General features: G+C 35.2%; 1 protein-coding gene across 1 annotated transcript in view; it reads right to left on the bottom strand.

The window, feature by feature from the left end:
- LOC137638494 (phosphatidylserine synthase 2-like) overlaps positions 1 to 10,819 on the bottom strand; it is a 41,101-nt gene extending 30,282 nt beyond the window's left edge. The window contains exons 1-2 of the mRNA XM_068370589.1: positions 10,584 to 10,819; positions 7,054 to 7,221 (exon numbers count right to left, since the gene is read on the bottom strand). Coding sequence (XP_068226690.1) covers positions 7,054 to 7,217 — 164 coding nt within the window. The 5' untranslated portion in view covers positions 7,218 to 7,221; positions 10,584 to 10,819. The remainder of the gene's footprint in view (positions 1 to 7,053; positions 7,222 to 10,583) is intronic.
- Positions 10,820 to 13,719: the final 2,900 nt, after the last annotated feature.

Here is a 13,719-nt window from a genome sequence, read left to right as displayed (position 1 = left end):
TAGAGGAAAGGACTGAAAATCAATGTATGTAAAACAATAATTATAATCTTAACAATAATTTTAATAATTCTAATAACTGACATAATTGAACGTAAATGTAAAAGATAATGACCTAATGTACAAAAAGGGTAAATTAAGTGATTCACCTGATGGTGGAAACTTTAGTAAAAATTTCAATCGCAAGTGGCCATGTGATCGTTATGGAAAAGTAGTGAGGATGAACTATATACTGTGTACTGATTGTAACACATGGAATCACAAGAGATACTCTTGATTATAAAATCTACATGGAGTGACAACCCTTAGACAATCACAATGCAAAACGAGAGCCAATAGTGTAGATAAGAGAAAGCCTTAGATGAGGTATGGTACCTATCTCACCTTGGTGCACACATAACAATAATAATGATAATTTTAATAATTCTAATATGCATGAGACGCGAGAGCAATAGGAATGAAGTGGAGAGAGAATGCTTAACTAATATACTGTATACAAATGTCCCATTACTAGAGAGCAAAGGCTTATATTGTACAGTTTAATGAGTATGAAAAAGACTGTACAGCTCTATGCATAAAAAAGATGGGACCTACATGGAAAATAGAAGAGATTCTGATGGTGTGACCTCAGAATGTTAGTATTCATAACTGAAATACAGTGTAAGAACATTATATTACAAATGAAGAACTGGAGGAGATATTGTGACAAAGTAGTAAAAATAAAAGGGCTGAGTAAGATAAAAAATAGTTCAGACTGGCAACGACAATAGGTGAGGAAAGGTCAGTTAAAAATGTAAAAAAGGAAGTGGGAAGACGAAAAACCTACCGGATGGCCATGGAAATCATAGAAAATGTGTTATATTATAAACCTAGCCAACATAAAATGGTTAGCTGACAGAAGAGGAGGGTGAAAGAATAAGGGAAGAAAAAGGAAGGGTCAGTTGAGCAAATTTCCCCTTATGGAAGCAAAGAATGATTATCAATTGTTGAAGCAGTTAATGAAGAACCCACAGTATTGAAGAAACTGAAATAAAGATTGCTTAAGTGTAAAAATAGGCTGAGAGAGAATGAGGAAGGAGCTGAATGACTAAGAAGCATAGAATTCCTTGTAAGGTATGCAAATGGCATAGCATGTATGAGGGAGTTCGTTGCATTATTAATGAACCTCTTGCGCCTATGTATTCAAGAGGAATATTGTAAGAGTTATAGGGGCATAACATTAGTGTACAGTATTGCAGCAAGAATCTGATTGAGAAACTAAGATGGTTGGGAAACCCACCAATTGCACTATGAAGTTAAAAGTTAGATTACACCTATAAATTGATTGACAGGTGCCATGGGTAAATGCAATAATGTTAAAGAAATTTATCAAAGAGTGACTGCAGCAAAAAGAAATCCTGCTGGCATTTGAGCAAAGATGTCATCACCTCAGTTTCTGTTGTCAACACTTGGTGGCCATAAAGAGATTAGATGAAAAATCCATTTTTGTGGAAACGAGACGTGAACTCTAATGCCCTTCTTTGGCGCTATATCGAGTCTAGGCTGCATAAGAAATAATTATTCTAAAAGCTTCTATGATGTGACAGAAATGGAAATTTTTAAGGAAGTCAATCAGTATGCATAAAAGAAAAAAAACCTCCTTACACAGGAATGATGACTGCCTGTATTACTTAGCTCTGACCATACAGGGGTATAATAAGCTTCCACAGAGGAGACTGCCCTGGAGGGATAGAAAGCAATGACCATAAACTATAGGTCAGACAAAGCCAGGCTCCAATGGGTCTTGCTTTCAGACGACAAACATCTATATCCAAAAATCTTGTCTTGGCCAAGAGGCCATGTCCTGTCAGTGATGAAGATGAGCATCTAATTCTTTCTGCTTGTGACGAAAAGCAGCCAATCCTTCCTGTCACTTTATTTGTGCAATCTAAAATTCTGGGAGAAACAATATTTTATGTTCCATCCTGTGATGTCTTCAAGAACAATATCAACTATAACAGCATCATTATCTCAGCTAAAAAGACCAGCCAGGCAGAAAAACTAACTATCAATTTAAGTTTTTTTCTTTGCCTTCAAGCCTGTCCTCCCCTTATTTATAACTTAAAATTTCTGTTGATCTGTGTCCATGAGAACAAAGGGTTAGCAACAATTATGAACAAACGTGTTGTATCTTTGCAAGTTTCTTTTTATATTCATTTCCCATACAGTATTTCAATTGTGGATGTCAAATCCTTATTGATTAAGAGTTAGAAAGACCCTGCAATGATTCTTGGATTGTAACAATAGGAAGGAAAAATGTGTGTTTAGGCAAAGATAGTAAATGGAAAAAGTGTTTATGAAAAGTTATGAAAGAAGTTTGATAGTTATGCAGTCAAGGGAAAATACTGGATGCAACATATATGTACCTTACAAATGCTAATCATTATAAAAGGCAATTTGGAGAGTGTTGAGAATGGAACCTTTCATGTACGAAGCGATACACGTGTTATATGCAGTCAGGAGAATGACTGGTTTAGTGTCAAAGTGGGGCATAGACAAGGGTAGTTGTTTCCATGGCTCTATATCACCTTCATGGATGACGAGTTGGATTGGATTCGTGAATTTGAGCCAGAATGCTCAACACCGGACATTTGGCATCTGCATGCAACAATGGGGGAGGAACCAATGCAATTGCAATATGAAGGAAAACTCAGGGGGGTGGACAGAAGATGGAATAAAGGAAACTGGTATAGAGGTACAGTACTGTTTAGTGCAGCTAGGCGACAAAAGGACGTTGCAAAGACCTAGGGTGAGCCCAACACTGGCCATTTGGCATGTGCATAAAGCAATGGAGGAGGAAACCATGAAATTGCAGTATGAAGGAAAACTCAAGCGACTGGACAGAAGATATAATAAAGGAAACAGGAATGGAGGTACAGTATAGTGCAGCTACAGGACAAACGGACGTTGCGAAGACCTAAGGTGTACTATCGGAACTTAACCCCCCTTGGGGGTGGGTGTGATGTGAGAAGTCAAAGAAAGGACAATGAATTCAAGTGCTGAGTCGTAAGGTGAAAAACTAGTTGATGTTTGCAGATTAGACTGTGCTGATTGGATTCACTGAAGAGAAACTTTAAAGAATCTGGTAGAAATAGTCTAAAAGAGTTTTCAAGAAGAGAAACTCAAGACGGTAACTGAGCAGGAGAAAAGAACTTTACAAGGAAGTATTAGATGGTAGGAAGAATAGAAGCGATTGATTTATATAAGAATTTGAGGAGGATATATAACAGATATGAATGGTGGTCAGTTACAAACTAGAGGACGCAAGACGAGTGATAGAAAATTGGAATAGAAAGATCTTTTTGAATGGCTTCACCTCCATTAAATTAAAGATTACGTATCAAGGCCTTCCCATTTTAATAATATACAAGTGTTATGATGGAGATAGACACTCAAGTCAGTTTTTCTTCTAACTTCATATATCTTTCTTGTCACCATGGATACAAGCTAAAGTCGTCGGCCAATAACTAGGTACTAAATTTGCTGCTTAGAACAGAAGCTTCTAAAATTTTAGGAACATGCTCATCTGTCTCCTCTTGAACCCAGATCTTCAAGCCTGGCAGCTGAAAGCATCGCTGAAGAATGAGAGAGAGAGAGAGAGAGAGAGAGAGAGAGAGAGAGAGAGAGAGAGAGAGAGAGAGAGAGAGAGAGTGATGAAATACATGTGGAAGTTAAGGTGTAAATGTATGGGCAAACGCACACAATTTTGGATGCATGATAGTTATGCATCACTCGGCTCAGTATGCTACATTCATGGAGCATACCACCCACCAGCCCAATCAGCTATGAATTGGCGTCCGTATTCGTTGAAACTAAGAAAAAACTTTGTGAAAAACAAGAAGGTTAAATCCTTCTAGTGGCACCAACTCCAAAGAGTAACCAGGTGTAAGAAAAAAATGCTAACTTCAACAAATCATTTTTATCTGTTTTTAACCTAGTAAGGGATTTTGACGAAGGAAAAATCTATTTCTGGGCGAGAGACCCGTGTCGCCCAGTGAAATGCTCCTTTAGCACTATTTCTAAGGTATATAAAATTTTAACTACAGTATTTCATTTCAAAATTATATAAAAACAAGGATTTTTAAACTAAGTCTACACCAGCAAATGTTAACATCTACAAAATTATGTAACATCACTCGACACTATCATCTTATCTTCAATGGGGCGCAAGAAAGAGAGAGGTGACCTGCATATGAATTCATAAAAATATTTGACGTAACATATCAACAATCTTGATAATCGCTCTCCAATACTATCAAGGGGGCTCCACAGTGCCCAAGATAGCCCGTGGAAAAATACTCGACGGGTCAATGGTTAATTTGCCTCGTTTCACATGCGTGCACATCAATCAAAAAGTAATCCTTATCAACAATCAGCACATTGACAAAACTAATTGTATCTTCTGGCAATGACCATGAACGTTTATTGATCAGGAGGTTCGATAATTAGTTGGGGGTAATGAATACTGTTCTGATTTTGGCTTTTGTATGACTACATTATGAGAGTAATGGCTAGAAAATTGCATTGCAATTATAACAATGCAATAGCTTTTATCTACTTTTAAACAGATACTACTACTAAAAAATACTTAACACAAAAAGTGAATAATTAAACTTTATATATCTAGACTCGGTACCCCCATTTATAATAAAATTGTACCTCTTATTTTCACTGTTAAATCCAATAAAGAATATAAAAGTCTCAACTAAATACTCATTACAGAGGGAAATGTATATATCTTCAATAAAGAGGACAAAAGTGTTTATATCTTCACTAGAGAAGGACAGATGGTAAGATTTTCAGCAATAATTGCATGCGAGATGATCAAAAGACAGATATACATAAACCCGTGTCAGCAAAATAAAATACCCAAGATATAATTCTGGGTGATAGGAGGATAGATGTGAGAGAGGCAAGAGAGTGTGCTAGAAATAGGAATGAATGACGCAGTTCCGGTAGGCCCTGCTGCTTCCTCCAGTGCCTTAGATGACCACGGAGGTAGCAGCAGTAGGGGATTCAGCATTATGAAGCTTCATCTGTGGTGGATAATGTGGAAGGGTGGGCTGTGGCACCCTAGCAGTATCATCTGAACTCGGTTGAGTCCCTTGTTAGGCTGGAGGAACATAGAGAGTAGAGGTCCCCTTTTTGTTTTGTTTCATTTGTTGATGTCGGCTACCCCCCAAAATTGGGGGAAGTGCCTTGGTATATGTATGTACTGTATGTATAATTCTGCAAGTATTTTAACTTCCTGGTCACATAGTCTTGACAAATTATGTGATGGCTACAATCATGAAGAACGTAAAGAATGAAGAAATAATGCTATTCTGATGCAGTTTATGACAATTACAGAAATTCTTAAGATATGGACTGAAACACAAATTGAAAGGGAATAAACATAAAATTGATAAGCTTAAAAGACACTAGACAAGAGAGGAAAGAAATAATCATGAAAACAACAACAGAAACAAGTTTCTCATATTCAAATTCTCACTGAGGAACACCAGCACATTTGAATGAGAAAAGAAATTATATTCCATCATAAACCAAATGAACATTTGGAAGATATTCCAAGAGTGATGATACAAAACTTATAAAAGTCAAGTCACTAAAAATCATTCAATTGTCAAAGTTGTTGATAAAACTAGAGTGCACGAGATAATAAGTACCAATTAGAGTGATAAGGAAGTCCATACTTCTCATACGATGCACTTATACAGTACTGATAGTTACCTCTCATTGTATAAAATACAATTATCTGTCAACAATAAGCCACAAAAAAAGGTTAATAATGAAAATATCAAAACAGAAGAGGGACTTTCAAAGAGATGGTTTGGCAAAACCATATGAAATGGGGACTAAACATATGGTAAGAAAATTTTTGAGGAGTCTACACATCACGGTGGAGAATCTAACTAATAATCACATGTTCTCAGCCCAATTTTCAAAGGCATTAGCTTTCAAAGTTAATGAAGTATGCATATGATATGTACACTTAAAGACAATACAGTATTTGTCATCTGTTTTCCAAGGTAAATGTGGCAGTACATCATGTGCAGTAAATTGTTAACGATACCTAGATTTAATTTAAAGGTTCCTCTACCAATAGTCCAACCTCACTCCCTGCCTCAGCTCTATCCTCATAATAATAATCACTATACTCAAGTCAAAAAGGTTCAGCTAAATGTATTATCTCCGAAAGACAGTCTGAATTTATGGGTAAAGTACTACATTCCTCATCTTTCAGTAGTAAAGACATTTGAGTATGAAAAATCCTACTGACCTAAAATCTTTAGTTCCTCTTAATGTATAAAACATGCTTCAAGGTAACATGTCCCTTTCATGTTTTCTGGATAGAACCTTAACTTTGAGTCCTTGAATTTTACTTTGTTTATCTATTGTAAATTCTAATTCATCATACCAACCTTGGCTCATTTTCACAATCATCTAAATAAAAGCATTATGTCCTATCAAAGTTTACTGACGAAACTAGAACTCCAGAATGTGAATGTGTGAATTTATTGGATTATATTTTTGTCTGAAATCAATAACACTGAAGTATCACCCAATGAATTCTGCAAAAAGTTAAAAGCTCTTACATGCTGCACATCACAAGTTATCTGTATGCATGTCCTCTAAATTGTTTAAGCTAGTCTTCAATGTTGCATGCAATAAGATTCCTGTTCTTGGGTTGCAGTCACTTTTCCACTTTTAAAAGCCTATTATTTCTATTACTATAGTAAAGTATTCACAATTTATATCTTCATGCAAAGGATTACAATTATGAGATTGGGTCATAAAACTCAGCGCTGTAGTCAGGGAAGGTCATTCAGTCTATTTTTCAGTGACTGAACATAATAAAACAAGAAAAACGGACAAGAACGAGAACAACGTATGTTGGTTTGACTTTATCACCAAATTGAATGCTGTTCAAAGTGCACAATATATAATAACATCTCACAAACTTTGTTGTGCAACTTGCACAAAAACTTATTAAAATGAATAATTTTCAACACTTACCAAAAGTAGGTCATGGTGCCGTCATCAAAAAAGGTCTTGTCCTCCACCCTCTCGCCCTCCCAGTCGTGCACAGGACGGCTGGGAGTAACTGGAGAGAGCTCCGGAGAGGAAACATCGGGGGAAATTCCCCCATCCGATTCACTCAGCCGCTCCGTTCTTTTCATCCCTCTGTTAAGAAAAATTAGAGATTCTGTTGTAACACTGTAAAGAACAGATATCAATGTAATTAAAAAAAAAAAAAAACTAATACTAATTGAACAATGTATATAATAAATGATAAGCAGGAAAACTGACTACAAGAGAACAACTCTACAACCTTCTAACTCAAGTGATAAACAGTACAGTACTGTGAAATTAACTTTGTACTGTGTTAACCCTTTTACCCCCAAAGGACGTACTGGTACGTTTCACAAAAGACATCCCTTTACCCCCATGGACGTACCGGTACGTCCTTGCAAAAAAAATGCTATAAATTTTTTTTTTCATATTTTTGATAATTTTTTGAGAAAATTCAGGCATTTTCCAAGAGAATGAGACCAACCTGACCTCTCTATGACAAAAATTAAGGCTGTTAGAGCAATTTAAAAAAAAATATACTGCAAAATGTGCTGGGAAAAAAATAACACTTGGGGGTTAAGGGTTGGAAATTTCCAAAGAGCCTGGGGGTAAAAGGGTTAACAAGATACGAAGACCTGTAAAATACAGTACAGTAAGGTCAAAACAATCCTACGCTAAATGTGTCTGCATTAACTGCCAGTATCTGCCATCAAAATTACATGATAGAAAAGTACAGTACAAAATAAATGTATAGAGCAGAAGGGGTAGGCATTAAGTACTGTACTGTATAAATCTTTATCAAATATCATTACTCAAAGCTAATACGTACCTCACAAATCACAAATTTAAATGTTATTGGTATTTTTCCTAACAATGCAAACAGGAATCTTTTAATTGGAGATTGATTCAAGTACAGCTGAAACTTGTCAGCTAAAATTTACAGTATTACGATAATTACCGACTGGTGGTGGGAAAGCCACACCCCATCCCTTGCCAGTACACTGAACAGTCACTTTGATTGCATTTGTGACTTTCAGGGTAGGTGATGCCGGGAAGTTGCATTAACAAACTAAAGTTTGCATCTGTGACTTTTGGGGTAGGTGATAGCGGGCAGTTGCGTTGAATAACTCAAGTTTGTAAAATTCGGAGAAATACTAAATCTTTTAAATTTAATTCCTACAGAAGTAGAAACCTTTATCCTGTAACCCTTTTACCCCCAAGCTATTTGGAACTTTCCAACCCTTAACCCCCAGGGTTTTTTTTTTAAGCACATTTCGCTATATATATTATTCAAATTATCCTAACAGCCTTAATTTTCGTCATAGAGAGGTCAGGTTGGTCTCATTCTTTTGGAAAATGCCTGAAGTTTCTCAAAAGTTATCAAAAATATGCAAAAAAAAGAAAATAGCAGTTTTTTGCTAGGACGTACCAGTACGTCCACGGGGGTAAAGTGATGAGTTTTGTGAAACGTACCAGTACGTCCTTTTGGGGGTAAAAGGGTTAATACAGAAAGAAAAATGTCATTTGTAATAACCTGATATCTATTTCATATGACACCTGACTATTTGTTGACTTTTGGATTTGGAAATCACAGGCATAGGATTCAGGTTAGTCCTACCCTAAGCCAAAATTTAACAAAATTGTACTTACAAACAGTTTCTTGGAACTAATTAAGTTTGTAGGTTGTGGATCTTCTGTAAGAGAATAGCACCCTAGATACCAACCACGGTCAAAAGTATGGGACTAATAAGGTACGGAGCCTTTGTATATCAGCGGACAGTTCCTCATGCGGTGATTAAAAATGGACATGAGCTAACCTAAACTTTCCCCCCAACCTATAAGCCGTGTCCTTGCCAACTTACCTAAAGGGGGGGTAACGCCCCCCTTACACTGCCGTATTTTAAGCAAGACATAATAATACATACTAGTGGCTGCTATTATACATACACCCCTTAGGTACAAAGACTTCGATGGGAGGTTTGAAACGACAACTGAATAAAGTATATCTCTTCAAACACACTATTTTGAACTCCATATCCCTTGAGTGGACTTAAAATAACCTTGATACTGTACTTGATTTAATTCTTTATCAACTCCAGTGATTTCGGGCTAAAATTTCCCTTTTTCTTTATACCATAAGAATGGTTTTGATGCGAATAAATTACTTCAAGTTCTACTTTTCAAGCGATAATCAGCTAAAACAAAAACTATACTTAAGAAGGAAAACCAACACAGGGATACAACCTACCTTAAGGTAAGGTAAGGCATCCTAGGTGGCAGGAGGGCATGGCCCACCCCAGTAGTTAAGGATTAGCATATTAAGGTAGGTTAGGTTGTATTACTGTGATGGTTTCCTTTAAGAAATACGATGGTTTAAAAAGGATTTTTAACATAAAATATAAGGGTTTCTGATGATTGATATATAAGCCATTCATAGAACTTATAAATAAACTAAGACCAACTTTTATTTTTCTCGTTAGGCGTATTGTACTAATATGCAAATTTACCGTATGTTTAACTACCATACAACCAGGCGCAATTTACGGATAACGAATAAAACAAGAATTTCAACTGAGAATTCTCCAAAATGATATCATAACAGACACGGTAGGTCTAATGTACCCTTAGGCCTAACCTACGTTCACCCATGTTAATGGTAGATAGTAGGTAGGAAATAAAAGGAGCCATTTACGGATAATCTTGTTATTCCTTCAACTGTTAACGTATAAAACACGAATTTCAACTGAGAATTCTCCAAAATGATATAACAGACACGGTAGGTCTAATGTACCCTTAGGTCTAACCTACGTTCACCCATGTTAATGGTAGATAGTAGGTAGGAAATAAAAGGAGCCATTTACGGATAACCCTGTTATTCCTTCAACTGTTAACGTATAAAACAAGAATTTCAACCGAGAATTCTCCAAAATAATATCAAATGGACAAAGTAGGTCTAATATACCCTTAGGCCTAACCTACGTTCACCTATGTTAATGGTAGATAGTAGCCAGTAAATAAAAGGAGCAATTTATGGATAATCCTGTTATTCCTTCAACCATTACCATATAAAACATAAATAAAAATTATCATTGTTAATACCAATCATATAACATATAAGCCTAGGTCTAATCTATCCATAGGCCTAACCTACTCTTACCGATGGAAATGGTAGATTTAGTAGCCAGAAAACAACAGATTATATCATTATCATACAAAATCATGATTAAATTACAAATAGCCAACTTTGTCAACAGAGCAACAGGCCTATGCTAATACATATCAGGCGTATGTCAACAAATAATAGGCCTAAGCTAATCCATATTGGGCGTAACACACCTTTCCTTGGGGGTTAAACGCCGGTGCCACTACCCACGTACCTTTGACTAGGCCTATTTAAAGCCGGGCATAGAAAATAATCTAATCAAAGCCTATTTTATTCCGTCATTTGTAAAATACAAGTGTACCAGACTCACCTTTAAAAACAAAAAGAGGCCTATGCCCTCAAAACCAAAACAAAAAAGACGTCTCGCAGAGCACCGTTGAACACCGGGTTAACCAGGCGAGGAAGACGATGGTGTCATGGGTAAAACTGGTGATTAATCCTTTCCCGATAATTAAATGAAGCGATGGTTTAGGCGTGACACGCGAGAGAAGGAAAGTTGCACATCTTTACGTCACGAGAGTTACCGGGCAACTGACCTCATTGACCAGTCCGAAACCGAATGTGCTTTTCAGGTTGCGGTGTTCGGATTCCTTTATTTTGACTTTGGCTTTAATATGGGAAATTAATAAGTGGTTAGCAATTTCTTAGTAAACAATTGATAATGATAACAATAATAGTGATAGTTAGATGGATATTCATACGAAAAATGTTCTTAATAGTCTGATTTAGGCCTATTTAATATGGATAAATCAAATTTGGGAAAGCCTATGGCACCCTAATCGAATGAATATCAGGTGCTTTGAATTAAGTAGGTCAATTGGTCATAGATGTTTTGTTTACATTTTCTGTGTATTTTTTTTTCTTTTTTTTTTTTTTTTGCTTCTCTGCCTTTCTATTTATCTAATTATCTTACATAATTCCTGATATTTGATAAGCTTCAATTTTTATGGCTCACATATCATTATTGCCATTACTATTATTTTAGGCTTCCATAAATAAAGGGAAAAATAAATAATGGAATCTAACGGGATCAAAGTTAAAAGAATAAGCAGAATTTGTAAGCTAGACTTACTTAGTAGGACCTTAAACTCGTAATAATAATAATAATAATAATAATAATAATAATAATAATAATAATAATAATAATAATAATAATAATAATAATAATAATAATAATAATAGGCTCAATATCATATTGATATATCAATCATAACACCAAAATAGGCCTAATGATAAGAAATTTTATCTAAGTATTAAACAATCATGTCTAAGTTTATTTCGAAATTTACACCCTAAGCATGAGAATATCTTATATTATCCATGTTCTAATCTTTGAAAATGCGCTTCAATAATGTGGCACCAGTATAATTTAATGAAAATTACAATAAATGAAAAAATTGAGGTTTGGAGGCTAAATGAAAGTGACAGAAGGGATTAGGCCGACATTACTTGACACTAAAGATGCTATCATTGTAATGAACACAATGTTAAATATAATAATTTTAAAAGATAATAAGGAAACAAGATTATTATTATTATTATTATTATTATTATTATTATTATTATTATTATTATTATTATTATCATCATCATCTAAACTACAACCCTAGTTGGCAAAGTAGGATGCTATAAGCCCAAGGGCTCCAACAGGGAAAAATAGCCCAGTGAGGAAAGGAAATAAGAAAATATATGAACTATATTAGATGCAATGAATAAAGAATATAAAATACCTGAATATATGGAAGACAGACTTGTATCATTCTGTTCAACATACGAGAACATTCACTGGAAGTTTGAACTTCTGACGTTCAATTAATCATTAGCATTGATCTTTTTGAAGCATGTAACGAGGGTACACTATTCTATCTTATTTCAAAGATGTTATGTGTTAATTATAGGAAACAATGAGGTGGATAACAGATGAATAGGGAAGTAAAAAGTAGCAATTTTTAAATCATACCTGATTAACAATTATTTGGGCGGGCTTAAGTAAGATTTACGAGGCATGAAATAATATAGTATTAAAATAGGTGTAGGCCTAGGTAGGCGATCGATATGACATATTAAATGATAATCAAAACATAAAATTGGAAAGAAGAGAGAGATGAAGTGATTGGAAGGTTTACAATTCAAGATCATGAATTAAAATGATGGAATAATCTATGCCAGTTGGAAGGGGTATATGACCAGCAGGGTTAATTCGTCATTAATAAATGTACAAAAGATTTTACTATTTCATGATATTATAATACATAAAAAAGAAATAAGTTAACACAAGAGGTAGATTAAGTTCAAATAAGGAAACCTTATAAATATGGATAGTTAAAATATGTTAGAAATGCGAAATAAAGCTGGAAGACGTGGGTCTATACATATTTGCAAAGCAGGAATAAAAAAGAAGAAAATGAGATAAAATAACGATGAAACCAAGTTATTCAAAAGCTTTCAAATATGCTGCTCTAAACTATATAACAAGCTCCCATTTGACATTAGAAAAAGCTTGAAGACTCTTTTTCTAAGTGCTTCGATGATATTGATTTGACAGTTAACATAGAATACGCTGTGTGGTACTCTAACTACACAAGAATGCATACTGCAAACAGATCTTGTAGGTCTAGTTCGGTAAGAGTTCCAATGTGTGAAAAAAAAACCAGGAAAATTACCCTTAAAATTTAACAAAGTAGGCTAATATATTGTTGTTGTTGGCATAAATAAGTGGATGAATTGATTGAACTTCAAAAGTTCAAACTTACAGCAAATGTTTTTATGTTGAACAGACTGACATAAGTCTTTTAATGGTTTATATATATGAAATATCTGCTATGATGTTGTTACTGTTTTTAGAATATTTTACTTCAATAGTTAATTACTTCTTATATATCGTTTATTTATTTCCTTATTTCATTTCCTCACCGGACTATGTTTCCCTGTTGGAGCCCTTGTGCTAATAGCATCTTGCTTTTTTCAACTAGGGTTGTAGCTTAGCTAGTAGTGATAATAATAATAATACTGAGGATAGTTAGACATGGTATTGATTAGATGCATACCATAAGCAGTTTCATGCCTTGTCCCAAAAGTAGATGATATTGGACACTACAAGAAGTTGATGTCTCAGGTTAGGCCTATGCTTAAACTGACACCATTGAACCTCCTCCTACCCATCATCATTGTGCTGGAAAGGTTGTGTAGGTGTGGCTTACTTACACAGAAAACACACGGGCGTGAGCACGCACACACACATACACATACATGTTAAAAGGGTCGACCGAAAAAGAAAGCTGTAGTGACCATGAAGACATTCCAGGAACTCATATACTGCACTCGACTACTCTCTCTCTCTCTCTCTCTCTCTCTCTCTCTCTCTCTCTCTCTCTCTCTCTCTCTCTCTCTCTCTCTCTCTCTCTCTCTCTCAAATGAAATTTTAAGGAAGCACATTGATTTGACAA

The sequence above is a fragment of the Palaemon carinicauda genome, chromosome 3, assembly GCF_036898095.1.
Source record: "Palaemon carinicauda isolate YSFRI2023 chromosome 3, ASM3689809v2, whole genome shotgun sequence".
In the NCBI taxonomy this organism is placed as follows: Eukaryota; Metazoa; Arthropoda; class Malacostraca; order Decapoda; family Palaemonidae; genus Palaemon; species Palaemon carinicauda.
Note: the sequence above shows the minus strand (reverse complement) of the source record. Positions and strands in the feature narration are given on the sequence as shown.